Source organism: Phaeoacremonium minimum, assembly GCF_000392275.1.
Source record: "Phaeoacremonium minimum UCRPA7 unplaced genomic scaffold PA7_03_scaffold_596, whole genome shotgun sequence".
Taxonomy (NCBI): Eukaryota; Fungi; Ascomycota; class Sordariomycetes; order Togniniales; family Togniniaceae; genus Phaeoacremonium; species Phaeoacremonium minimum.
Window position 1 is genome coordinate 51,262 of NW_006921498.1, and position 27,839 is coordinate 79,100.

A 27,839-nucleotide genomic window follows, 5' to 3' on the forward strand; every position below is an offset into this window, starting at 1 on the left:
CCGTTCACAACTCTTCTCCTTGAAAGCTGTTCGTGCTAATAAAATGCTTACGATCTTGAAGATTTATAGTCCTGATGTCCAATTGTCGGCCTGTCGAAGTGACCATTACTCAGCGACCCGTGAGGTGGCCAGGTCTTGTTAACACTTCACTTGATACTATAGATGGGACGTTGGATCGAGTAGGAAGACATTGACGAGTTAGAGCTGTCACAATGAACAGAGGTCAAGTCCAAGAATCATGCCATTGTTGAAGAAATGATGTCATTTGATCACTACATTCAATTCAATGAGCACGAGGTTCAACGTCTTCTCAAACCTGCAAACGGAAGCAGCTCTGATCAATTCAAGCTTTGCTGACATAAGTAACACTAGGCAGCTCCATTCTGTAGGTGATAGGCAGGCGGTTGCGTTAGCGTCCCAGCTGCTTCCGTCATTCCTGTTTACTGTAGGTACAGTATTACAGAGGGGCAGCTCACTTTCCCCAGCCTTCTTTTGCGGTCCATCACAGACAGTCAGCGCTGAGCTCCACTTACATACTCCTTGGCCCATTTGGGTCCAGCCAGTCATTCTGCCGCCTGCATCAACATCCATCATCAACATCGCCATCGCCATCGCCGCCGTCTGCAGGCTTCGGTGTCTTTCTGCTTCATCGCATGCATATGCTCGGTTCTTATTGAACTGTTTTCTTTCTTTCGTTCCTCTTCTTTTTCTTCCTTCTCGTCCTTGTTAGCATCTTATATCATTTACCGGACAGAGAGCCTCTTGTGTGGGCAATCGATTGACTGATTGTTGTTTTTATCGGCCTGCGCCACTTTTTCCGCAACCGGGAGCCCATCGTATCGCGACCTTGAGACCAGGGGCCGTCTCACATTACTCACGCGAACAACCACCGCTGCAATCCTTCTGACCAGCCCTTGGTAGATCAAGGAGTTTTGTTCTTCTTACACCTGCGAGATACCCTTCTAAAACCGAATCATCCGGTGGGCTGCGTACACACATACGAAAACACCTACATACCGGAAGACCCAAGCCCACCAACCGCCAACATGCGGCGAGCTTCATTAGATCTCACGGAGCCTTCGCGCAACCTAGAGGAGTCTATAGGTGCGCCGACGCCTGGCACTCCGGACGCCGATGTCGACATATCACTACCAACCCCCGAGGAAGCCATAGAAGCCGTTGAAGGCGCCGATGATCAAACCCCGCGAATCTACACGCCCCCGCCACACATCGCCGCACGCTTCTACCGACCAACGCAGAACCGACGCAAGGGCTCAGCAGCCTCATCGCGACGGAACTCTATATCCTCTACCCATTCACGAGCCTCACTGGGCTGTGCACCAGACGATGACAGTCCCCAGAGCAAGCATGTCGCCCAACACCTGCGCCGCGCGTCCATCCTCGAGGATCGCCAGAAACGACTCGCCGACCGTGCTGCGCACGCCGAGAAGGTCCGCCTACGAGCGGCATTAGCGAAGGCAGCCACCCGCGATATATCCGCTTCGGAAGAGAGGGCTCTCGCTGCCCAACAGGCGCGCGAGAGAAATCTCGCCGAGATTGCTGCAGCATGCGCGGAAGAGGTGAAGAGGGCCAAAGCAGTGGCGGAAAGCATGAAGGAGAAGCGGGAACAAGAAATCAAGAAGATGCGGCTACAGATGGAAGAGCGTCTGGCAGAAGCCGAGAAGAGACGTGAGGAGCTCCGGAACAAGAGCACCACACGAACTCGCGGCAGAGGCCAGAGCATCATTACAAGTCGGAAGGCTGTCGAAGTGATGCCGGAGGTGAAGGAGGTCAAGGAGCGGGACTCTTCGCCTATGCGAGACGACGTTGCGATCACGAAGATCCAGTGGTGGTGGAGGGCTGCTCTGCGAAAGAGGGCTGTTTCAGAGTTTCTCCAACTGGGTTTGACTATCGATGGCGTGAGAGACACGTCATTCGAGAAGGTCGTTGAATTGCTTGGCCAGGAGAAAGTACTCCTGATCACGGCGCGAGTGCTACGGATCTGTGGTCTCCAAGAGGGAAACACCGGATCCGTTGACGAGATGGCCGCAGTGCGGACATTCTTGAGTGCATTCCTCATTTTGGGACACCCTGCCCAAGTCCTTAGTAATAGGGAAGGCAGTAGTGAACAGGAGCAGGTTGGAGCAACTCTGGCGCAGCCAATGCCGAAGGATGATCTAGCTAATCCACAGCTGCAGGAACTCGTTGGGAAGGCACGAGACCTTTTGATTTCGTTTGAGAACACGCTGTCTCGGTTGACATCGCTCAACAACTATACTCCCCCGCCCGCACTCGTCGAGTCGCTGCCTGAAGTGTATGCGACTTTCTATAATGCGTTTATCGCATGGAAAGCCCGTGACTCTAGCGCGCTCATTCAGGTCATGTTACTACAGTTTGTTGAGCTGGATGCTATCTGGCAGTCCGTGAAGGATAGCACTGATCCATCTGTCACTGATCAATACCGCCAAAGTATACAGGATAATCAGGTCAAGCTTATGGTGAGAATCAAGAAGCTGGCCGGTGCCGAGCAAGGCAAGAAGATGGTCTTCGAAGCTGTCAGGAAAGCTCGCAAGGCAAGGGCACAGAAGAAACCGGCTGGAGACACGAAGCCACGAGTTGCAGACCAATCAATTACGACGGAAACTGTAATGGATGACTTGGTGACCACCAGTGAGCGCAGGTCAGCAGCTGCTACACAACAGCCTACGCCACCATCCACGCCAAATGCTAGGCAGCGGTCCTCAGATATCCATGTTCGTCCGGCGAGCAGGAAAGGTAGTCTGCTGCCCGACAATCGCATTGTGGTCCACGAGCTAGCCATTAACCGAGAATATCGCGTCTCTGCGGATGAATTCATGGAGGCCGAGACCAAAGCGCTGCAGCCGTTGCTGGAAGAGATGCGCAACACGATGGTGGATGACCAGCAAGAGGAACACTTCTTCCTCCTGCTGTCTATCGCGGACTATATACGCGATAAGCTGCAACGCTTGGTGCGACCAGGTAACTCGATGCACACCTTCATTGGTGAGCTCCTTGACGTGGACATGGCGAAACGCCAATTCAGCGCTGGGAGCTTCTCTTATGAGAGATTCTTCTCGTCCATGGGTGCTTTGCTGCCTAAGCTCTGTGCGCCTGTCCGCGATGACGAAGTGAAAGACCTCGTTGAGAACAAGCTAAGCCAGGGAAGCTATGTTGACCGTCTCGAGGCGCTTATCCTCTTCATCGACGTCATGCTGAGTGACTACGCGAACCACTTGCTTCACCTGGTGGCACCAAAGCTGCTCGAATCTGCATCGCAGTATGAGGCAAAATCATTCTCTTCTGCATTGGAAATGGGAGTGCACGATCTGTCTGCCGCAGAGGCGGCATGGCGTGTAGCACGTAGCAAGGTTCTCACAGAGGTATCCCGTCGCGACCCTGAAGGCATTAACCACCCCAAATCACGGCCGACTCCGGACAGGATTTACAACCAGATGCTAGTAGACATCTTTACGCAGCTCGGTCCTATGCCGTCAGACGAGGTCCCCGAGATGCTGCGCCTTGATCACAAGCGTATTGCAAAGTACGGCACACTGTCCAGAAGAATCATCACAGCTGGTGCGATCCTTTTGCAGTGCAAAAACCTTCTCAAGCGCGACGTCCGGGCTCCGTGGAAGACCGAAGCTGGAAGAATCATGTCAGTCCTCGAGGCTGCAGATCGGCAGCCGAATAGTGATGCCATTGTCGATGGGGTTATGGCTGCTCTCGAAGCCGGCCGCTCTATGCCGGCCGCTACCAAAGGGCATCTTCGTGCTCTGGTTCAAAAGCTGGCAATAGCTAGCATGGAGTGCGCTACCAAGGCAAATGGCACCTTGGCATCCTCGGAGCCTAGGGAGCCGGTCTTGAGATTGCTACTCAACCGTCTCAGGGGTCACATGCTGGCCCGACTGGCAGCTGGAAGCACCAGCGAGAAGGTCAAAGCTACCAGCACAGCTGGCGAGAAATTGGCCGGTCTCGGGCTTGCAGAGTTCACGGATCGAGTACGTGAGATGGTGGACGAGATTGCCAAAGTCGGCAGTGTCGACCGCGAAGCCCATAGCGTATGGTGGGAGAATGTGGCCGAGAAGGCTGAGCGCGAAGAGAGCTCTTGAGCAGGAAGGAAGCACCATTCCAAAGAGCTACAATTTGAACTAGTAGGGCCGGGACAAGAAGGCAACATGTTTGATTGGCCGTGTTTGAACGCATTGGATTTATCTGGACAGGGAGACACTTGGGGACAGCTCGGCAGAGCTCATCACAGGACAGCGGCGTTTGATAGGCGGTTTCTGGTTTCATTTTGGCTTTTGGCATGGGCTGTGTGATTATCATGTTATTATTCGGGCATCATCTTTCCTTTGGTCGCATGGCATTATCATCTGGATGAAGCGCGACAGTTGAAGTCGTGCGGTATCATGACTAGCGAATGACACAACACAGCACAGCAATACATAACCTCACAATGCAAAGCGATGCAATGGAATGCAACGATTATGAACGTACAAGTCCTTGTGTTGAGTGTGAGCAGTCATTAATTGAGTGATTGGCCATCTCGGACACGGTCTCCTAGTGCAGATACTGTAAAAATATGGCCAGGAGCATTTAGGCTATCGAGTAGGTCTAGGCTATCCTACACAGTGCCAAGCAGCCGCGTCCAGTTCCCACTGTGTGCCTGGGTGGTGCTGTAAGAGCCTCCTTTTGGACGCGCCCGAATCGTTGTGTCACAGCGGCCGGGCGTCTTCCTTGCCCAGCTTCTCCTGACTAAATCTGTAGAGTCGCCGCCCACGAGACAACCGACGAGGACGCCGATCCACAACTAGCCAGGTGCTACTATGGAGCGGTAATTGACTTGCTAGAACGGGCAGGTGTCTTTTATAAGCCCGCGAGGATGGCTTCTCTTTGGGGCGCCGTCATGATCAAGCATGCGCGGGTATCGACGGTTCGATGCTGGTTAGGCCTGAGAACCGCTATCCTGCCGAACCTGCGCGGCTTCAAGAATTTTCGCAGAGCCGGCAACCCACAAGCGGCAGCAGCCAGAAGCTTCGGCACACGACCATCACCACTACCAACACGACAGCAGGGCGACGCTAATGGGCAAACAGTGCCCGTATGCAGCGTTAATAAGTTCACACACACATACGCAGCTGTTTGTACCAATCGTGGGGCACATCGTCCTCGCTCTTTGGCTTTGGGAATTTTCTTATTTAAGCGGATCAGCAGCAGTAGCCGTAATATTCACCATATTCACCATATTCACCACATTCACCATCCCCAGATTCGCCGTCTATCGTCGTCAGTCTCCGGTTCGCATATTGCTGCTGCTCTTGCTCCTGCTGCTGGCTGCCACCTGCACCAGCGGCCGACGACGACCATCTCTATCGGTCAGCTCCACTCGCGGCTCGTAGCTCCGACGACGCCACAGAATTGCTCGCCGCGGGGTTATCACTCCATCACCTCATCGTCGCTGTCCTCTACCACCACAGCCTCAGCCTCAGCATCGCTTCATACAGACGCGACAATGGCCGACCGAGAGATCCTGCCGGACAACTTTCGGCCCCAGCACTACGATCTGGTCCTCACTGACCTGAACTTTGCCGAATGGACCTACAAAGGCACTGTTATGTATGTTGTTCTCCCCTTTCAGCTTGTAGCAGCTGCCCCTCCCCCACCACCAATACCTCCCTTGTCGATCAGCGTTTGAAGCGCTTGCCCACAGAATGCAATCGATGGGAAACAACTCATCCCAGTTCAATTGAGATTGGTTGAAGCATTGGCTCAAGTGATGCTGGACATGAATAGCAGTGCCTGTCTTCAGGACGATTGTCACTGTGTGAGTTGCCAGGGTGCTGCCAGCCAAGGATCTAGACATTTCATCCCCCCTGCCATTAAGTCTCAGTGAGATGCTGACAATGTACCCCATAGCATCAATGGACCCTTTCAGAAGGCCACCAAGGAGATTGTGCTGAACTCCTTGGAGCTCACACTCAAGAAGGCTGAGGTTGTCACTGAGCAGACCAAGTCTAGCACAAGCTTCACCTCCACCACATTCAACTATGACGAGAAAGCACAGCGGGTCACTATTCCCTTTGACACTGAGATCCCAGTGTCTAGCAAGGCTAGCATCCGTATTGAATTCACCGGCATCATGAACCATGACATGGCTGGATTCTACCGGTCCCAGTACAAGCCCGCTGCCCCGCCAGCCAAGAGTGTGCCCTTCGACGATGACTGGCATTACATGCTAAACACGCAGTTTGAGAGTTGCGATGCTCGGAGAGCTTTCCCCTGCTTTGACGAGCCGAACCTCAAGGCTACATTCGATTTTGCTATTGAGATTCCGGACGACCAGGTAGCCCTCAGCAACATGCCAGTCAAGACCACTACCGAGTCCAGGGCTGGCAAGAAGCTCGTCGCTTTCGAGACCTCACCTGCCATGAGCACCTACCTCTATGCCTGGGCTGTAGGAGACTTCGAGTATATTGAGGCCTTTACCGATCGCAAGTACAACGGCAAGCAGCTTCCCGTACGACTATACACTACCAGGGGCCTGAAGGAGCAGGGTCAGTGGGCCCTGCAGCATGCTCCCAAGATTATCGACTTCTTTTCCGAGGCATTCGAGATTGACTACCCGCTTCCCAAGTCCGACATCTTGGCTGTGCACGAGTTCACTCACGGCGCTATGGAGAACTGGGGATTGGTGACTTACCGCATGACCGCTATTCTATTTGACGAGAAGCAGTCCGAGGCTCGTTTCCGCAACCGTATCGCCTATGTTGTTGCCCATGAACTGGCTCATCAGTGGTTCGGTAACCTCGTCACGATGGACTGGTGGGATGAGCTGTGGTTAAACGAGGGCTTCGCTACATGGGCTGGTTGGTTGGCGATTGACCACCTGCATCCCGAGTGGGAGGTGTGGCCTCAATTCATCAACGAGGGCATGGAGAATGCTCTGAAGCTCGATGGTCTGCGCTCTTCTCATCCCATTCAGGTTCCGGTGCGCAACGCGCTTGATATCAACCAGGTCTTTGATGCCATCAGCTACTTGAAGGGTTGCTCAAACATTCGCATGTTGGCTAGCCACCTTGGCGTCAAGACTTTCCTCAAGGGCGTTGCCATCTATCTGAAGAAACACGCTTACGGTAACGCGAAGACCAAGGCTCTGTGGGACGCGCTCTCTGAGGCCTCTGGACAAGATGTCAACGCCCTGATGAAGCCGTGGATCGAGAAGATTGGCTTCCCCGTTTTGACCGTTGGCGAGGAGCCGCGCCAAATCACTGTCAAGCAGTCACGTTTCCTGTCCACCGGTGATGTCAAGCCCGAGGATGACACAACGACTTGGTGGGTACCTTTGGCCTTCCAGGGGAAGATTGGCACACAGGACGCCGTTCCACTGGCTCTGACATCCAGAGAGGAGACGATCCGAGATGTCGATAATGACTTCTATCTCATCAACTCCAAGGCCACCGGCTTCTACCGCGTGAACTATCCACCCCTGCGTCTTCGCCTGCTCGGCACACAGCTCGATCGCTTGAGCACCGAAGACAAGATCTCCATCACGGGCTCGGCTGCCGACCTTGCCTTCTCCGGCTATGGCACGACACCTGCGATGCTGTCTTTCATCCAAGGATTCAAGAACGAGACGCATTACCGTGTGCTGAGCCAAGCTCTGGACTCAATTGCACTTGCCAAGTCTATCTTTGGAGAAGATGATACGATCAAGGCGGGCCTGGAAAAGTTCACCCTTTACCTGATTGACAGCGCCTTGAGCAAGTTGGGCTGGGACTTCCCGCAGGGTGAGGACTACAACACTGCACTCTTGCGGAAGCGTCTTCTGTTGACTGCTTCCGTCAATGGACATCCTGCGGTCCAAGAAGAGGCCTTCTCTCGATTCAATGCCTACAAGGAGTCAAAGAGCCTCACTGCCGACCTCCGCACACCTGTCTTCCGTGTCGCTCTCCAGAGAGATCCTGTTGGTGCCACTGCATTCCTCAAGGACGAGTGGTATAACACCACGGCTGTTGATGGCAAGGAGGTCTTGCTGCTTGTACTCGGTCACGTTTCTGATCCCGAGGTCATCAAGTCCACACTGCTCCCATTCCTGTTCAACATCTCGCCACCGGCTCCGGCCAAGGACTCTATTCCCAGCGCCGACATGCACATCCTCGCGGGCAGCTTGGCGAACAACCGCGTCGCGCGACCGCTACTGTGGGAATTCATGAAGAACAACTGGGACGACATCGAGAAGAAGATCAGCGGCAACCCCATCCTGCTGGACCGGCTGATCAAGGTGTCGCTGTCCAAGTTCGCCGACTACGGCATGCTCGAGGAGATCGACTCCTTCTTCGCGGACAAGGACAAGACGCGGTTCGACCGCACGCTGGAGCAGGTCAAGGACCTGATTAGGGGACGGGCGGCGTACAAGGAGCGGGATGCGGCGGTGCTGAAGGAGTGGTTGACCACCAATGGATACGCGTAGGGCACGTCTTCTTTTGGATCGTACATCGCACCCATGTTTGCGTAGTTCAGAGTAGAGAAAAGCTGGTACTGAAATCGCATCTTTTCCCATGGAATGTGTACTAAATGATCCTTTTCCCTTGTGTCATCAGGGGCCTACAGCGTTGATGTGAAAAGCTCAGGAGTACTCCTTGACCACAATGATTGTAATCAGGGAGGAAGTCATGACCTACCGACGGTTCACCGGCCCCCCTTATTCCCATGGACCTTTTCCATCTGATGATAAGTGGTGACGCAGCCTGACAGGAGGCGGCGGGTAAGTTGTGGGGATGGGATGTGACTCTGCGGCAATGCCAAGAGCCTCATTTGAGGCGCCACGGCTCTAGTTGCCTCAAATTGAGAGCACCCAACAGGGATCGTCTTCCGAGCTCCGACTGAAGCTGCACCTGTGCTCCAACCGCCAGGCTCACGAGTTCGTCTGAAGAAACCACTTTTGGATCGAGGAGCCCCAGGGGATGTCGAGCCGGTGTCTGATCCTTGCGGGTTATCGTCGCGTGGGAGATGCCTTGCTGGGTTGAAAAATGCACGTCGAACTGTTGACATGGGATGCATCGCATGAATGCAACCTTGTGGCTCAGAAGGGATGACTTACACGCGTACGTCTATAGCAAGCACGAGCGATTCGAGCGATGCATGCCTAGATGTCTTTCACGTTAGGTCGAGCGTTTCTCATAAAGTAGTCACTGACCCATTACCACGGCATGGCGAGACGACTGCATGGAGTCGTACATTGGATCGCCTTGGCGTGCACACGCGAGAAACAGCCGCCCCAACTTGGCGCCGATCATGTCATTTCCACTCGATGATGGGCACCAGGGAAAAGAAATCAGCACGTCTAGCCGACGCAGTGGGCTGTTGTGCGGCGTGCGATATCTGATCTATTAAGGGGATTCGGGAGGATCCCGTTTCAACGTGGCGCTAAGTTTGGCGTTTTACCAAAGCAACCCCTGGGCCAGATCACCCCCCGACCAGGATCCCCATTCATGTCGGCGCACCGCCAAAGTCTGCTGGGTGTCCGCGCAGGGCAGGGGATATCGATTCGATATGGATACTATCCAGAAAATTCCACCAGTCTGGTGTGCGCGTTGGTGTTTCGGTGTAAGTGACGAACTGTTGGCATCCCCACCGTGGGCCATCCGTGTAAGTGGGCTGCGGCGAAGCTCGAGAAGATAAATACAGCCATGAGTGTCCTCACGGAGAAGAAGTATACTGTTCCTCAGCACTCATTGTAGACTGCATTCTTTCTTGGTTTTCTTACCTATCCATTCTTTCTATCAACTTCACATTAGTCGCCTTCACTGTGTGAAGCTGGGACACTCTTTTGACAACTTTCGCTTCATTCGAACACCGAACATCGCTCAACCTAGCCATATCTTCAGTCCATCCGACTTGATACAAACAATTGGTCTATTTCTTCCACGTCCAAATTAACAACCATGTCTTTTGCAACCAAACTTGCGCTTATTGGCACTTTCGCCACTTCTACTCTCGCCCACGGCCTTGTGAGCGGCTTCGTGACCGACGGATCGTACAATCAGGGTTTCTTGCTTGATTATTACTATGCCAAGGTCAACGGCCAGGCTGTTCCTGATATCGCCTCATGGTCGGCCGAGAACCTGGACAACGGATTTGTTGACGGCAGCAGCTACACGGCTGCTGATATCATCTGCCACAAGAATGCCGAGCCGGGCAAGATTACCGCGAAGGTCGCTGCTGGTGGCACTGTCGAGTTCCAGTGGACTGTCTGGCCCGACTCCCACTTCGGCCCTGTCTTCACTTACATTGCCAGCTGTGGCGATGACTGCTCCACCGTCGACAAGACTGCACTCAAGTGGATCAAGATTGACGAAGCCGGCATTGATCTTGACACACAGGAGTGGGCAGCCACGAAGCTGATCGCCAACAACAACACCTGGGTCACCACTGTCCCGGAGTCCATCGCCCCCGGCAACTACGTCTTCCGCCACGAGATCATCGCCATGCATGCGGCCGGCTCCCTGAACGGCGCCCAGAACTACCCGCAGTGCGCCAACATCGAGATTACCGGCTCCGGCACTGAGCTGCCAGAGGGCGTCCTCGGCACCGAGCTGTACTCGCCTACTGACCCGGGCATCCTGTTCAACCCCTACACCACCCTCACGAACTACACGATCCCCGGCCCTACTCTATTCAGCGGCGCGAGCTCCGGCGGCAGCCCCGCTACCTCCGCGGCGGTTTCCGCCACCTCCGCGGCTGCGGTCACCAGCGCGCCTGCGGCGATCGCCACCTCTGCCGTTGTCAGCTCTGTTGCTGCCGTGCCGACGACCTCTGCTGTCGAGGAGACCCCGGCTGCCACCTCCACGGCGCCTGTTGCCACTGCTACCCCGAGCACGCCCGTCACCTGTGGTAGCAAGCGGAAGGTCCGCCGCCATGCTCGCGACATCTCCAAGAAGATGTGAGGACTTGATGTTGGTCATGGACATGTGTATGATTATAGAGGCTGAGCCCTTGTTCTGTTCTACCTGTAAATAGATTATACAATAGTGTACATGTATAACAGTTGCGCTTTAGTCGACTGAATGCGGGATCGTGCACAACCCTACTGTTTACATCAAGTGACATGACCTTGCAATAGGTTTCCGGCCTCTGAAATGCCATTTCTTTGATGCGAATCTAAGAAAGTAGAGCTATCATAGATGACGTAAAAAGTTTTTGCAGTTGGGTAGTCATTGGGCTGTGGTCCCAATATCACTTCCCTATGCTATTTCTGATATGATGAATAAAGAAGGCTTCTCTCATCGCACGTTACCATGTCCGTGACCTGCAATAAATAGCTACTATCACGGCGTGATTTACTCATGCTTCAATCCTTTTCACCCAATTCGGTCTGGTGTCATGTCCTTGAGCACTATCGCTCATATAATTGTCAGATAAGAGATGCGCCGATAAAGGTAACGGCTGGCAAGTACTCTAAAACTGTTTCAGACAAGCTTCAGTTCCTTAATAATGATATCCGCCCCTTTCTCGCCAATGACAAGAGCTGTCTAAGGTGAACGGATTTGTTAGTATGTGGTCTAAGGGATGGTTATAACGATGATCAATGAAACTTACATTATGGGTGTTGGCCCCAACATTCTCTGGCGCAATGCTGAGGTCAACAACTTTGAGGCCATGCACTCCGTAGACATTCAAGCTCCTATCCACGACACCCATCTCTTCACGCGGTGCCATCTTGTTTGTTCCTAAGGAATGCCACGTACTTGATACTCCCTCACGTATCCATTTTTCTAGAGCTTTGTTGTCTTCATCGGAATATTCAAGGTTTTCGACCTGGTCCATCTTCAGGCCTTCATCAGCTAATGTGATACACGCAGCCTTTGAGTCGGGCGGAAATCTCGGATGGCCCGAAATCACCTCGCCACGATACATATCTGTTCGTCTCATAAGCTCGCGGGTCTTCTTGTATGCAAACATCAGCGCAGTTACATCCTTCGGATCACTCAAAAACCCGCAGTCGAAGTCAACATCGTCGTTAGGCTTATAGCCAGTGATGTGGATGCTGCCTCGTGACCAAGGGTAGGCTGTGTATGGAACAACGGTGATATACTGTCCAGGATCAACAGACTGGTGGTCGCCTAGGTAGCTACAGATCAATGATTAGTACTGCATTGCACACTTATGGGTGTCCAGGAAATTCAAGAAAGAGACTAATCATACCCAGAAACCGGGGCTATCAATGTGAATGGTTTGTTTGGTTGGTTCTTGAAGTCTTGGCTCCAAGCTTTCTCAAAAGAACCTCCAAGCTCAGCGACCTCGGTTTCAGTAGGACGAATCTGCCCAAATATGTCGCAAGCATTCCATCCAAGGATGGGATCATTTTTAGATGTCGCATCTTCTTGGGCATAGCGACCACTCCAGAGACCATCAAGTGTCTCTTCCGGGGTCAAGTTCGTTTTGTAAGGACAGTAGACGGCGTTATGATCTTGATAGCCGCTACCTACACCAGGCAAGTCCACCAATACGGATAAGCCTGCTTGCTTGAGGACCATGGGGTCGCCAATGCGCGAGCGCTCTAGGATCTGTGGCGATCCTAACGCACCACTGGACAGAACTACCATCTTCCTTGCCTTGATAACTTGCATGGGGGATACACACATAGGGCTCGATGTTTTATAACCTGAGCAAGGAACTATTTCGACTCCGTTGGCATGAAGGTTGTCATCGAATAAGACACGGACGACTTTCGACTTAAGAAGAACATGCAAGTTTGGGTGTCTCCCATCTTCGAGTTTTGGGAGGAGATAAGTGTGTGCAATATCTTGTCGTCTTCCCTCCGGTGAGATATAATGCGTCCAACGTTCGAAGCCCATGGGAGAATCAAATGCCTGCGCATCCCTTAGTTCAACATAACCGAGTTTAGTTGCGGCTTTGATCAACTGATTCGAGCTTGCGTGAGAGCGGAAAGGACCGTCGGAAACTTGGATGGGACCAGCGCAGCCATGTGTGCTCAGATCACCTCGGCCATGATACGTCTCGAGCTGAAAATACAATTGTCAGCGGTGTTTCTAAAGTTTCGAGCAAAAGCACACCACTCACCTTCTTGAAAAACGGCATAAGTTCATCCATAGTCCATCCAGGTGTTTTCCAAGAATCGAAATCACATCGCTGGCCACGAGTGTATCTATTCAAGTCAGACAATAGGTCGATTAGTCTCGTCTAGGCGGCTTACGCCATGAAATTGATAGATGAGCCTCCACCTAGAATCCCGCCAGACTGAACGATGACATTTCGATTGGCAACATTTGCCGTTGCTTTGGACTTCCAGTGTATGGCTGTGTCGGTGCTTGGAACGAGGTTCTGGACAAACAAGGCAGGATAAATGACGGAAGGGATGTTCTTATTATTCGCACCGGCTTCGACGAGAAGAATGGCTAAAGTCGGGTCCGCTTCGGCTAGTCTGCTTGCAACAATACACCCTGCCGAGCCACCTTTAGAAGTCGAGGCAAGTTAGCCAAGAACCTCAAGTTACGGAGTTGAAGAGTAATGAATGATGTACAGCATACCACCAGCAATCAGCACATCTACTTCTTTGATCACATCGTCAATTGTGGAGAAAAGCATCATGTATTGATTGTGTTGAGCACGTGTGGAAGTGTTTGAAATCTGGCTTTTCCAAGGTTTCTTGGATTCGAAAACACCAAGAAGTCTCTGCAAGATAAAGCCTTAGCACCGCTTTGCTATATAAACTCGTCCTCTTCCTTGAAACTTTCTCTTTTCGGGTATTTTGCAATATTCTCGGGCAGAACGATAATGGGAACGTAGTGCGTCAATTTTAGTTTGCCGTGTACCACTTTCTCGGATGTGATGGTGTTGGTGTTGGCTGAATGAGATAGATGCGCTGGAGGTCTTGTGTTACCATGTCCGAGCGATAGATTATGCTGTGACACCATCTCCTTCGCCAAACTCCGTTCAGTTGCAGAATAACCGTAACACACTTCCTTGATTGCCCGTAGATAGAGCGGGAAATGTTGTGAACATCTCACAGAATGATGTGCAAAAGTCCACCTAGGCAAGATGGGCCAGTTTTTTGCGGGGTCAATTGAGAGGGAGCCACCGATGAGCAGCACGCGACACATCCTTCGTACACCTCCGCCAGGGTAATAAACGTTATTTTAGCGAGTTGAATATACCAGAAAACCAGCGTTGAGAGTATCTGATTGAGGCTTTGAAGATTCTGTTTATTTCTATAGCCCTACTGGTCTTGACAAAAGTAGCAACTCTCCTGTCTGAAAAGTCACAATTCTCACCCAGAATTAACAAATATTACCCCGGCAGAGGTGTATATCGGTAACTTGGGGAGCTCCTCGAATGAAAACAAAGTTTAGACCTTTAGCTACGACCCTAAGGTTGTTGCATAGATATATAGGGAGGCTTCTCTCCAAACATGGTTCCTATCGCCGTTCATACCTGATGTTTTGTTGATCTGATGGGTTTTGAGAACATCACTGGGAGAGACGCGCTAGGTTCATCGTTTCATGGTCAAGGTCCAATATGAGAATCCAAATTCAAAATCATTAGTATGCACAGTTTATTATGAATATCAATGCTTAATAAGACAAACTGAAAACAAAGGAACGCAGAAATGCTAACACATGAACTAAGCTAACTGCCGGATGAATGAAGTCTTAAGTACCTCGACATACGCTAATGATATATAGGAACTTCGGTTGAGGTCCAACGACCAAAATAGCTCGGAAACCTTGCCACATCGTGTGTCTCTGAAAATTAAAACCTAATATAGATTGTGAGTTTGGGCAGTAAGCTTTTCTTGCTCTTAAGTATCATTTCATCCCGACTTTCACTATGGGTATCTGTCCCTCGGTAGACGACTTGTAGATATACACTAGTAGGAAGCCTATAAATTAGCTTCCTACTTAGACTTCCTAGTATTCCTAAAACTCAAAATATTATCTTTAGTCACTCGTCCGGTAAATCACCCAAACATTCTACTAAAGCTAAACAATGTAAGGGATGATAGAGCTTATCGATAGCTTACATACATAATCTATTACTTAGGTTCTTAGGATACAGCAGGGTATAGTGATAATATGTCAATGCATTCTATGCTTTATCTAAATCCTCTAAGTCTGATTTTATCTACTCTAGGTACAAAGAGAAGGGAAGGTGTTTGAAAATATGATATGAACTTGCTCTAGCGAGATGCCATTACACTCTCCCAAAAATACCCTGGGGAGTAATGATCTTGGTTGCGAGAGCAATGATACCGCCACATAGACACATGGCTCCGCTGAACATTGACACCTCAAAGAAACCCCCATACTTGTTAATGAATGCCCCGTTCACAGGAGGTCCAATGAGACTTCCAAGACCGCCCAAGAACATGCCAATGCCCATATACGTTCCCATATCTCGAACGTCTTTAACGCAAACCGACATAGCCGCAGTAGCCCCTGAGATGATGGTTCCAGAAGCAAAACCAAAGACAACAGAGTACACAATTAAGCCTGCATTGCTCGTCGCCGAATTCATGCAAAACCCAACAATCCCGGTCATTACACCTCCAAGTGCAAACACGTTGATTCGACCATATCTGTCCGCCAGTACACCCGGGATGACACGACCGAAAGTGGATGCTGCGTTGATGATTGCGAGCAAGTAACCAGCCAACGTGGTATTCATGCCTCTTGTCACTGCATAAGATGGCATGTAGAATAGAGGTGTAAGCATGCCCGTAAACATGAAGAACATTGCCAATATTAGCAGGTCAAATTTTGGGTCTTTAAAAGCAGCTGAAATCCAAAAGTTGCTAGTCCTGGATGGTAGTCGAGCTCTGACTGCCAAGCATGCGAAAGTCATGAAAGGCAAGATGAGAAAGCCAATAACTCGGACGGACCATCCAAATCCCAAAGATGAGCCATTGAGCATCTTGGAGAGTGCAATTGGGATAATGACACCCCCAAACGAAGAGCCGGATATGACAATTCCTAGAGCAGCCGCTCTTTTTTTGTCGAAGTATTGCGAAACCGCTGCGAATGCTGGAAACTGAATGAGACCCATGCATGTCCCCATCAAAACGCCCTGTACCAGCATAAATTGCCAATATTTGTCGCACAAGCTGAGCATCATCATAAGAAAGGCGTAGAGTATTGAAGCCGGCCTCATGATCTACAATAGCAGGTTAGCTATACTCTGAAGTTATATAAGTTGTTGGGCATACCCATGCACCAAAGCGATCGAACAACGGTCCTCCAACTAGGCCAGCTGCAAACTGAAGAAATGCTGCTATAGATCCAATCCATGCAACGTTATCTGGTGATTCGTTTTGGAGTTGATGTCGTAGGTAATACTCCTCAAAAGTACCAAATGCATTCGCGAAGCCAAGACAGCAAAAGCAGATGGCAGAACCACCAATCGCAACAAGCCAAGCCCGGAGTCCTCCATCAGGTGCCTCTCCAAATTCAGAAGGCTGATGAAAGGCTTTTTTCTGGTCAATTGCGGGAACATTGGTTGCTTCATGTCCATCTTCGAGTTGGGATAATCCCGATCTCGTTTCAGTGGTCGTCATTTTGGACTTTAACTAAACTATGGAAATCAGCCTCGAAGTACAATGCTTTGCGACTATAATGAAGAGAGTTGTTTTTTGATACCATGAAGTTGAACCGTGACATGATTGAGCTGCAACAGACGAGATTCGTCGCTATATATTAAATAAATCGAACATGCATTACAAAACAGATCTCTACTGCAAAAGATACACTCGAATTTGGGGCGGTCTCGGGGTCGGCATTTTACATAAGATCACTGGGTTCTGGATGAACAATTGCGGAGCCGTGGACCAATCGACGTCTCAAGTGGAGACGCCCAATTGGGATAAGCACAAGTCAGGAAGAGAAAACTATCGGCCATCGAGTCGGAAAATGGCGGGCGATACGGACAGCCGACGCAGAAATCCATTATTATTTCACCGCACACAACATCATATCTTCTGCATTTAGCTTCATATAACCACCGACAGTCGGAGATATCCATGTCAAGATCGCCCGATGAATTGTCCCTGTAATCATCGGAGACCGGACCATCAACGCGGAGAGAAGCTAGCTCTTGATTATTCAGTATGGCCGAGCCGGACCGTCGGCGTAGGCGCCCAGCTGTGTAAGGGGTGAACCCCTTCTAGATGATCCATGCTAACATTTGTTAGCTCTTGTTCTCTATGCAGAAGACGCAAGATCCGATGCAATCGAGAAACTCCTTGCAGTAATTGTCTAAGATCTAGGAATGCTGATTGTGTCTACGAGATTCGCCCTTCTCCGTCCTGGCAAAAACAGTGCCAAATCAGCGGGCCTGCCGCCCAGCAATTAGGAAGCACTGATGAAGCCTTAAGCTCAAGTAGAGGCTCTACCACTTCAAATCATGCGCCATTGTCTTCCATACCAAGTTCGACAACGGTGTCAACACCTGTTAGCACACATTCTGCACGCGAACTCGAATTTATGAAAAGCAGAATTCGACAGCTTGAAGAGCAGCTATCTAAATCCACCGCAGTATCTAGTCGGTCTTCTGCCCCGACACCGAATTCCAATATAGAGACGATATCTTCGGCGCTGGGAGGTGATATCCATATTCATCATGAAGACCCTCTCATTGGCCATGCACAAGCCATCAGCCATAAAACTCGCTTGTTTGGTCGAAGTCACTGGATCAACGGCGCTTTACTGGTACGTTATCCGGCTCAAGCAATCATTATCCGTGTAGACCGCCCTACTAAAAGGACATTAGGCTCGAGACACGTTCTTGAAGATTGAACCCTTCATTCGTCTGGAGCCATCCAAGTCCTTCTCCGGCATTCAAAAATGTAAATCCTTGGCAAGAATCATAAAAGCACATCGTTCGCCTTCGTGGCCATCTCCTTCGCGTAACGACTTACCGTCAAAAGACATCGCCGACAGCCTTGTCAGCTGTTACCTCCGAACATTTGAAACAATATACCGGGTTCTACATGTGCCTTCTTTCAAGAAAGACTACCAGGCATTGTGGCTTTCCAACGCTGAGCCCGATGCAGGCTTTCTTGTGCAGGTGAAATTGGTTCTTGCCATTGGAGCCACCGTGTTCGACGAGCATTTCTCCATGCGCACATCGGCAATCCAATGGGTATATGAGGCTCAAGCTTGGTCCTCAGAGCCTGGGTTTAAGCAACGACTGAATATTCAAACCATACAGATTGACATCCTTCTTCTACTGGCTCGGGAAACTGCTGGAGTGGGCTGGGATCTCGTTTGGGTTTCCGCAGGCACGTTGTACAGGAAAGCGGTATTTATGGGGTTACATAAAGACCCAATGTATCTGCCAAAACAGAATACGTTCTCTGCAGAGATGCGACGGAGACTATGGAACGCGATACTTGAGATATCTTTGCAATCGAGCCTATCTTCAGGAGCTCCTCCGCTTCTTACCCTCGACGACTTCGATACAGAGCCTCCTGGAAACTTCGATGACGATCAGCTTTTGGAGGAAGGCTCCGTGGCAAAACCCAATGGCGATTATAGTAATACGTCGATGGCAATTGCTATGAGAAGGACTTTTCCCACTCGACTTGCAGTTGTCAAGTTCCTCAACGATCTTGGAACTCATAGTACATACGAGGAGACGCTTAGACTTGACGCAGAATTGAGAGTCTCATACAAATCCCTGCGCCAAACTCTTCAGGAATATCAGCCAGAGTCTGGACAGTGCCCTTCCCAATTTGAGATGCGTGTCGTGGACTCTATCTTGTGCCGCTACATCTCCATCCTTCACGTCCCATATTTTGGCGCAGCATTACATGGAACAACCTATGCATACTCCCGACGAGTGGTTCTGGAGACCTCGCTCAAGATATGGTGTACTGCGTTCCCCTCATCATCAACAACCGGCCAATTAGCTACTAATGTAGATTCTTTACTAAAAGACGATTTTACGCGACTCACGAGTTTTGGCTCCTCGTTCTTCCGTACTGCCGCCTTCCATTCTTGTGTATTGATAATGATGGAGCTTAAGGCTGAGCTGGAAGAAGAGAGCTTGGGACCTGTGCCTCTCAGACCGGATCTGTTTTCCGTGATAGAAGTTGCGAAGGAGATGTTCTTGCGTTCGATCGCAGCTGGAGACACTAACATAAAAGGCTATTTGTTAATGCGACTCATTGCTGCTCATATAGAAGCGCTGATGCAGGGCGTGCAAAAGGATAAATTTGGCGAGGTGATATTGAAAGCCGTGGAGGACACTACAGACAAATGCCTGCCAATTCTCGAACAGATGGCCGCCCAAGCAGATCCCGCAAGATTTGAAGAGAATCTTAATCAGATGTCTCTGAAAACGCCATCTGACATAATGGAGGACTGGGACTTGATGGTATGTAAAAATCCGTCTGCCTTCCCGGATACCTCGCTCACCGTGTTTATTAGATGTCTGAGGCACAGTTTAACCTTGATAATCCGGATATAATGGGCTGGTTGGTAAATGATGGGCCGCTCCAAGAACCTCCACTATGGTAATGGAAGGCTCGTCTGGCTTCTTTCTTTTGAGTGGCTTGATGAGAAACCCAAGAATTGAGTCGGGCTAGAGCAGTTGACTGTTTCCACTTTCGCTGTTGCGATGAGTTTCAATGATACAATATTTGTGCTGTATAGCAAGCAAGGTCTATCTCATCAGAGACCTTGAAATATTCTATGCATATGTACCCAAGGTGTACAATACAGACCCGGTGTATCTTCCGCCGATGTAAGTACTTGCAACCTTCCGAGGAACGAGTCCGCCAAAACGCATGCTCCCACCCATGGCAGTTCATTCACCGGTGAAGATCTGTTGTTTCTAGCTCATGAAGTCGACATGTTATTCGTGCTCTATAATCCCCCGTGTTGCTTATAGACTCGTCTGCGCAACGCGAACGGATGGTTGAGCAGGCCAATGCTTGTTGGAATTCGTGACACTATGCAACAACGCGTCTTTTTCATTCATCGAAATTTTAAGGTTGATCACATACATGGAAATCTATATAACAGACATGTCTGCTAATTTAACCGCTCGGGATCGACCACTCTATGATGTGGAAAGGGTTGATCTTTACCCGCGTGGAAGAACGGGCAATTGATTGTAGGCTGAAATACTGGAAGACTCGTCCAGATCGACAAACTAGAAATTTTTTAATATGGAAAATGAGATCGCAATTCAAACTTGTAGGATGAATTCGACGACTACGTGTTTGTTTTGCATTCTTTGTCAGTCCTGGTGTGGAATGCAGAAGTTCGTCACGCGTTCCGCGCCGTGTTGTCTCAGCCGTATTTACTGTTGAGCCCACGCCTTGGCCTGGACGGTAGGGAAGCCTATCTCGCCCAAACATGAACCATCTTCTGGGATAATTTATCCTTATTTTACATGGAACAATTGTAAACTTCACGATCTTTTCAATATGGCGCGGCCAACATTGTTTGGCGTTACACTCCTTAGTTCTTTCGCATCTCAAGGCTGGGCCCTGAGTGCTCGCGCTGCTAAGGGAGGGGCACACTCCTTATCGTTCTCCCACGGCGCCGTTACCTTTGAGCACACTATCTTAACTGGATCAACGCCGCATTCTCTCCACCCGATCGAGGTCAATGTGCAAAAGAGAGGAGTGATCAATGACGATAGCGGCGGAACATCGACGTGGTCTAATCTATACAATGATACCGTTCAAGTCCACGCGTCTTATCCTGCCAACGGCTACGTTGGTGCATCTTTCACGGTGGATCTTGACGATGTCATATACGGCATACATGAGTATCCCTTCAATGGCTCGATTAGCAACAACTTCAGCTCTGCAGATGTCGGAGTCTACGGCACTCAGACGGGCGTGAACTGGGCAAATGCACGGGCGCCGTTCTTCTTTAGCAAATCTGGATTCGGAGTCTATGTCGACAGCACGGCACTGGGAACGTTCGATTTCAGCATACCGGGGCAAGCAAGCTTTAGTTTCAACGCGAGCGAGATAGATTACTATGTTATCTACGACACAAACTTAACCTCGTTGTTGACACGGTTCTCGAACCTGAGTAGTACAATTGAGATGCCGCCCGACACTAGTTATGGCCCGATATTCTGGAGCGACGATTTTGAACAGGACTTCCATGGCAACGTTTCTAATGCACAAGAGAATTTCTACGATGTAGTGGATCACTTGTATGAAAATGAGATCCGTGCAACTGCACTTTTTGCTGACAGTCAGTGGTATCTGCTTACCTTTCAATGTGCTTGCTAATTTGATGTAGGACCCTATGGCACAGGGAATAACTCATTTGGGAATTTCGACTTCGACCCAAAGTTCTATCCTACGCCTAAGAAGTTCGTCAAGAATTTGACGGATTATGGATATGATTTCCAGGCTTGGGTAGCAAACCGAGCGTTCTTAGATACGGAGCTTTACAACACGTCTCAAAAGAATGGCTGGCTTTTCCCCAACATCACTGCGACTAATATCTCAGGTCCGGCATTGAACTTGTCTATCCCAGAGGCTTATGATTACTTTCTCGAGAAACTCACGAACTTCTCGAAGATTGGTGTCAAGGGCTTCAAAATTGATCGGGGTGAGGAGCTTGAGATGCCAGACATAGAGCAGAATGAGCAGATGGTGTTGTTTGAAGATTTGTGCTACAAGGCACTGGAGAAAGTCTGGGGCAAAGGCAACTTTTACAACTTTGCGCGCTCGGCATTTGATCGCTCACGGTCCAAGACTGCGGTATGGAATGGTGACTCCCAAGCCAACTTCACTGGCCTCCAATACTCTGTCGCGAGCTCCATCCGCGCCGGCTTGCTTGGCTTCTCACAATGGGGCTCTGACACGGGCGGGTACCTACGAACGGCCACTACGCCGCCTGAAGAGCTCTGGGCTCGATGGATGCACTTTAGCACTTTCACGCCAATGTACGAGCTCATGTTGGGCACCAACCATACACCGTGGTACGATTACTCGCCACGGCTCGTTAAAGTGTTGAAAGATACGGCGGATCTTCACACGCAACTGATTCCATACATCAAGAGCTATACCTACCAGGCAACACAGACTGGACTTCCCGTTGTTCGGGCTCTATTTCTTGAATATCCAACCGATGATTCTGTGTACCAGACGGCGGATGAGTACTCATTCGGAAAAGAGCTGCTTGTTGCGCCTATTGTCACTGAGGGTGGCAGCCGCTCAGTGTACTTCCCCCAAGGTAATGGGAAGTTCCTGGAGTATTTCAACAAGACGGATGTATTCTCTGGCGGCGAGACCCACAATGTCACTGATCTCCCACTCGAGTATGCACCGGTATATGTTCGCGAGGGTGCCATTGTCCCGACTGGCGATCTCTATCAGGGCAATGCGAAGTGGTCTAAGAAGTGGAAGCCGTCTCTCAACATCGAGATCTATCCTAGCTTCAATGTGTCCGTTTCTACATTCGAGTATTATGGGTCCAACGGAACAAATGCTACCGCGACGATCACTGTCACGACGAACAAGCCAAAAGGGGGACTAACAATTATTTACGATGACTTGGGTCTAGATGCGACGGCGTTGGTGTTTACGAAGAATGGAACGAAGAAGGTCGACCTTCCTCAAGGGGGCAATGGGGCAGTGGCGAAGCTCAAGGCGTTTGAAAGTCTTTTTGCTTAGAATGTTGAGTTCAAGGGTGTATTATACTATTGTCCCGTTTAGGAGGCGTGGGTGGCCATCTCTTATTCAAGCATTGTTGTCAGTATTCGGCATCCAATTCGAGAATGATTTACAATCTCATTGATGTCTTCCACCTTTGTAAGGCTGTTGAAGAGTTCCCCGCTGGTCAGTTGCTTTGTAACTTGTTCATTAGTCATGACGGTTCCACAAATCTCCCCCACAACAGCAAAATTGTCTGTTCTGAAATGGAACCATTGCATTTCCTGGAGCGGTATCCAGTAATTCCAATGTACTGCTGCCGTACCGGAATTTGAGCCTCCCCTTGGTGGATACTTCACATCCCAGGGCTCCTCAACATTTGATTCTGCGTCAGGTCTTGTATCAGTAATGACACGGGCTGATGGGATAGCCGTGTCTACTCCATCCAGCTTCAAGATGACGATACATGAGTCATAATAGTCAATGCTATTCAGCTTTGATCCAAATACCCAAGCGGCGCTCGACAAGATTGTATCGCTTACGACGGCCTCAATTTTGAGTTTGTATTTGCCGTCAGCTTCCACTTTTGGAAGGCATGCCTGTGGCACATCTAGAATTGTCTTGGGAAGGCTATCCAGCTTTCGGGTTTGGTCAACATAGCTATAAGCGCCTCTTGGATGTACATGTATCTCATAGGACGAAAGAGCGAATACAAGTTCTCTAACACGAGACTTATACGAATAAGGTAGCTGATCCCACGTGTGCGTTGTGAGACTAGGGTGGTTGAACACTTTGTCGGACCCTTCAGAAAAGTGAAAAAAGATAGATCGAAGAACGAGCCACAGCACTTGTAGGCCTAGAAACAGATAGACAGTGTCACTCGTCTGCTGTCCAAGCGATAGGTAGCATCCTACGACCGAGGTCACAGAGAGCGCAGCCCCTATGGCCCAGAGGGCAGTCCAGATCCATCGATGTCGATGGTTAGTCGGGGCACCCATAAGTATTCTTCGATCGCCGCCAGCACGAATGGGGGTTGGAAGCTGGCCCGCAAGCAGGTCTGTCTTCAAAGCCGCATCGTCAAGAAGTTCCCGGGAAATGTTAAGCGAGTGCAGGACTATGGCGCCTAGAAAGAACCACGCCCATGGGATAATTGATACAAGCGCAAGAGGCAACGCTCCCCAGACCCAAAAGACGGCGATCTCAATAAGTTTGACCGCGGAGCTAACAAGACCAAGCGAGTCCATCCAGTGGACTCTATCGGTCTTATTCTTGCGATAGGCGTCGTCTGTCAGGACGTGAACTTGCAGGGGGTCTTTCGGCCCAGAAAGGGGAATAAATTTCAGATGTTCGGATGTGAATTGGTCGAATTGATAAAGATCTCGTGCTGTGGTAGCCTGATTCTCATTATTGGCGGGCCTCTTCTTCGACAGCTGTTCTCTTGTCAGGTCATTTTTTCTAATGACATCTTAGCAGACTTACCGGCAGCACCTCACATGCGATGCCAATGGCGGAGCCGATCCTGTTACGCCCTCGATGCGTGCTGGCGAGATCCAGGCTCCACCCAAGTGCAAGATCCGTCTCGCTACTCTGCACGCCCAAGACGTTCCGCAGCCACCCCGGAATCACCGCCGAAATGCAAATCTTGGCCACGTGAAGAGCACCAAACAGACTGATTGCAGCCCAAGGTAGGCCTGCCGCCCCGCGGTTGCCAAGTGCTAGAGAAGACGCCGTCGTGGTTCCGACGAGCGTTGTCAGAGCTGCAATCTCAATCAAGCCATTGCCCAGCCCAATCTGGGCAGCCGCGTTGCTGTCTTGCGCCATGAAGTTAGGGCTAATGCCTTGTGGTTCCTTGCCTATCTATCGGCGTTGCAGTGAGGATTGGTGCCTTCACAATGGGATGCGGGGTTTCCGCGAAGTCTACATCGTGAGCCTCAATATTGCAAATGCTACACCGCTGCAGGTGACCTGCGGCTGAAAACGCCTCCTACTGTGCATTGGCTCAGTGCCCGACGGTCCTCCTAAGCGAAGATCTAGAGCGACGCCACACCTTGTTAATCGGCCACAAGGTAACCCGGAAGAAGACCATCAGCTCGGTGAGATTGCAGCTCGATGACCTGCATCGCTCTCTAGTATAGGAACGTGGAGTACCAAATTGATGTCATTTCACGGCTTGCTTCAGAGAAGCTTTCGTCTTGAAAGTCCTCTTTGTACTTGATTCACCTGTCTGATCCTACTTCCTAGCTACAGCCGGGCCTTCCAATCCACCAAGTGCTACTTCGGAGAATTTATACAAATTAAGATTAATTCGAACCATAAGTCCCCACCAGATAGTACGATGCATCGTCCACAGACTTCCCCATCCAAAATCGTTGAGGAGGGGTTGAGGTTCCGACCCCGAGAGGACTCTCGAGTGCCGTTGCAGGGATCTCTAGGACCAACCTGGCAGCAGCTTCTCCTATCTTCAGAAGTTAGGCATTGGAGGGACACTTCAGGTGCGCCATTTTACAATGCGACCAAGAAACGAACAAACAGCATATCGGGGACTCGCGCACAAATCTCCGACACCCCTGATCGGACAAGTGTGCACCGGCTGGAAAGACCAGTACCTCAGCAAGGTGATGTCCCGGCTGATAGCACGGTATGTTGAACGGGTATTATGGTAGGCCATCACGAGGCAGACAAGCATTGGCTTGCATCGCGCTAGACTGTTAATTAACCGCCACCAACATCATTCTCTTCGTCCAAGAACCCCTCTCTGCCCCGTTTCTCCTCACAGCCGAGCCCAGCCGCTTGACCTTTTACTGCACAGTGGATTGCTCCACCGCCCATTCGAGCAATAATCCGCGATGAACTTGGAAATTCCAGGCGTGTGGAGGCTCCAGAAAGCACATTGATCTCCTGCACTTCATGTGGGCTCCGTCATGCCAAGGCGCCGAAGAAGCACCCGTTGACTTGACTCGCGTGCCTTAATGCTGCGTCACTCATCTGAAAATGAGAGAATCAAGACACTCTATAGGACATGCAAGTTTACGCAATTTGCCGAATTTACTCCCCGCGGGAGGTGTCGTGGAGGCGGTCGCACCGCACCATGGGGAAAGGAACGTCACAAGAGGGGGTTACATGCTGTGGGTACTATAGGTACGCACCAAGTTGCCGAGGAATAGCAGTTTGTCATATAAGACCTCAAACATTCCACTAGATCGCCTGGTGAGATTGCAGTTGTAGAGCGAATTGCTGTTCTGCTATTCTCTGAGCGCTTGTGTGCAGCCCGAATATCTAACATGGCCGACAATGCGTCATTCTCAATCGCTGCTGCTGCACAGCAGAAACAAGAAATCGAAGCTCTCGAAAATGTCGAGTCTCAGAGAGGGCTGGAATCGGCAAACCTCAATGTCCGATATATGGATCCAGAACACCGCGCCCGCGTCGAAAAGAGCCTCAAGCGCAAGCTCGATGCTCGCTGCGGCTTGTTCGTCCTGATTTATATCATGAACTACTTGGATCGAAATAACATCGCGGCCGCGCGGCTCAAGGGCCTTCAAGATGACCTCGCGCTCAATAACACACAGTATGCGACCTGTTTGAGTATTCTTTATGTAGGATACATTTTGATGCAGGTTCCGTCGAACATGTTCATCAACCGGATCTCTCGCCCGTCGCTGTACATCGCATGTGCAATGCTGCTGTGGGGTCTCATTTCGACATTGTCAGGCATCGCAAAGAACTTCGCTGGCATGGTTACAATTCGATTTTTCCTGGGCTTCGTCGAGGCGGCCTTCTTGCCTGGCGCGCTGATGATCTTGTCGAAGTGGTATACACGCCGCGAGCTTACTTTCCGCAATGCAATTCTCTTCTGCGGCAACCTCATCTCCAATGCTTTCTCGGCACTCATTGGAGCGGGCGTTTTGTCGAACATGCAGGGCACACTTGGCCACCCAGCGTGGCGCTGGCTCTTCTGGATCGAAGGTGCTATCACCATGGCCGTTGCCGTCTCTGCTGCCTTCATCCTGCCCGACCTGCCGCATAATTCAAGGGGCTTTACCGAGGAAGAGCTCCAAGTGGCCCAGCTGCGGATGGTCGAGGATGTCGGTGAGGCCGACGAGGACTCGGCCGACCAGGGTGTCTTCGACGGCCTTATCATGGCACTGAAGGACGTCAAAATCTACCTGATGATGCTCACATTCACCGCTTACGTTGTTGGCCTGTCTTTCAACGCGTTCTTCGTAAGTCTCAGCTCAGTTGCTAGAATGGGGAGAAGATTCATTAACAGTGATAAACAGCCTACATTGACCGGTACTCTTGGCTTCGAGTACGTCCCGACTCTACTTATGAGCTCTCCTCCATGGGTGTTCTCTTGCATCGTCTCGCTAATCAACGCCATGCACGCCGATCGAACTGGCGAAAAGTTCTGGCATATCGTTGGACCCATCTGTGTTGGAATTGTTGGGTTCGTCATCAGCATGTCAACTGAGAACGTGGCAGCGCGCTACATTGCGCTCTTCCTTCAAGCATCAGCATATGCCGGGTTCATCGTGTTTTACTCCTGGATATCCTCGTCTTTCCCACGCCCCCCTGCCAAGCGTGCTGTGGCCATCGCCATGATTAACGCCTTCAGTCAGCTTGGCAATGTGGCTGGCAGCTATGTTTGGGACCTGAAGGAGAACGGTTACCGCAAGAGCTACGGTATTGTCTTGTCCATGTTCGGGATCACAATTGTGGGGTGCTTCGCGTTCCGTTTGATTCTCATCAATCTGAACAAGAAGATCGAGGCGGGAGAGCGTGCCTGGGAGACGAGACCGGATGTTGCCGCTCATACGGCCGAGGTGGAACAAATCAATGCCGACGAGGCCCTCAAGATGCAGAAGGGCTTCCGCTACTTGGTGTAAGCAGATGCTGCTTTGTCGATGGGATCTATTGTGATAAGAGACAAGCAGTTAGTGTAGCAATGAGATCCACTATGCCAGGGGCAAACATTACAAGTTTGCTGAGTGTATTTTTGTGCGCCACTTTGTGCCATTGTGTTGGCCTTGTATTCACTATCCGCCTTTTGCACGCGAACTTGGAGCCTCGTCGCCGCCACGGCCGTTAAAATCGCAAATAGACCTGATTCATGCAGTCGAAATGAGAAACATCGTGTCTGCGACATTGTGATAGTAATCATCCGTATACAGAT

General features: G+C 50.5%; 6 protein-coding genes across 6 annotated transcripts; 5 read left to right on the plus strand and 1 right to left on the minus strand.

The window, feature by feature from the left end:
- Positions 1 to 1,046: 1,046 nt before the first annotated feature.
- Positions 1,047 to 4,130, plus strand: UCRPA7_8456 (putative iq calmodulin-binding domain-containing protein domain-containing protein; the record flags this gene model as incomplete). The annotated part of the gene is made up of 1 exon (XM_007920969.1): positions 1,047 to 4,130. One exon carries the CDS (start codon positions 1,047 to 1,049, stop codon positions 4,128 to 4,130), a length of 3,084 nt encoding a protein of 1,027 aa, XP_007919160.1.
- Positions 4,131 to 5,533: 1,403 nt separating this feature from the next.
- On the plus strand, positions 5,534 to 8,491 carry UCRPA7_8457 (putative peptidase family m1 protein; the record flags this gene model as incomplete). The annotated part of the gene is made up of 2 exons (XM_007920970.1): positions 5,534 to 5,637; positions 5,938 to 8,491. The coding sequence occupies 2 exons, from the start codon at positions 5,534 to 5,536 to the stop codon at positions 8,489 to 8,491; spliced, it is 2,658 nt and encodes an 885-aa protein (XP_007919161.1).
- A 1,474-nt stretch (positions 8,492 to 9,965) lies between these two features.
- UCRPA7_8458 (putative glycosyl hydrolase family 61 protein) lies at positions 9,966 to 10,967 on the plus strand (the record flags this gene model as incomplete). Its single annotated transcript, XM_007920971.1, has 1 exon — positions 9,966 to 10,967. The coding sequence occupies one exon, from the start codon at positions 9,966 to 9,968 to the stop codon at positions 10,965 to 10,967; it is 1,002 nt and encodes a 333-aa protein (XP_007919162.1).
- A 522-nt stretch (positions 10,968 to 11,489) lies between these two features.
- On the minus strand, positions 11,490 to 12,557 carry UCRPA7_8459 (putative alcohol oxidase protein; the record flags this gene model as incomplete). Its single annotated transcript, XM_007920972.1, has 3 exons — positions 11,490 to 11,552; positions 11,620 to 12,151; positions 12,226 to 12,557. The coding sequence occupies 3 exons, from the start codon at positions 12,555 to 12,557 to the stop codon at positions 11,490 to 11,492; spliced, it is 927 nt and encodes a 308-aa protein (XP_007919163.1).
- An 8,546-nt stretch (positions 12,558 to 21,103) lies between these two features.
- UCRPA7_8460 (putative glycoside hydrolase family 31 protein) lies at positions 21,104 to 22,687 on the plus strand (the record flags this gene model as incomplete). The annotated part of the gene is made up of 2 exons (XM_007920973.1): positions 21,104 to 21,257; positions 21,306 to 22,687. 2 exons carry the CDS (start codon positions 21,104 to 21,106, stop codon positions 22,685 to 22,687), a joined length of 1,536 nt encoding a protein of 511 aa, XP_007919164.1.
- A 2,619-nt stretch (positions 22,688 to 25,306) lies between these two features.
- On the plus strand, positions 25,307 to 27,552 carry UCRPA7_8461 (putative tartrate transporter protein; the record flags this gene model as incomplete). Its single annotated transcript, XM_007920974.1, has 3 exons — positions 25,307 to 25,325; positions 25,934 to 26,889; positions 26,947 to 27,552. The coding sequence occupies 3 exons, from the start codon at positions 25,307 to 25,309 to the stop codon at positions 27,550 to 27,552; spliced, it is 1,581 nt and encodes a 526-aa protein (XP_007919165.1).
- Positions 27,553 to 27,839: the final 287 nt, after the last annotated feature.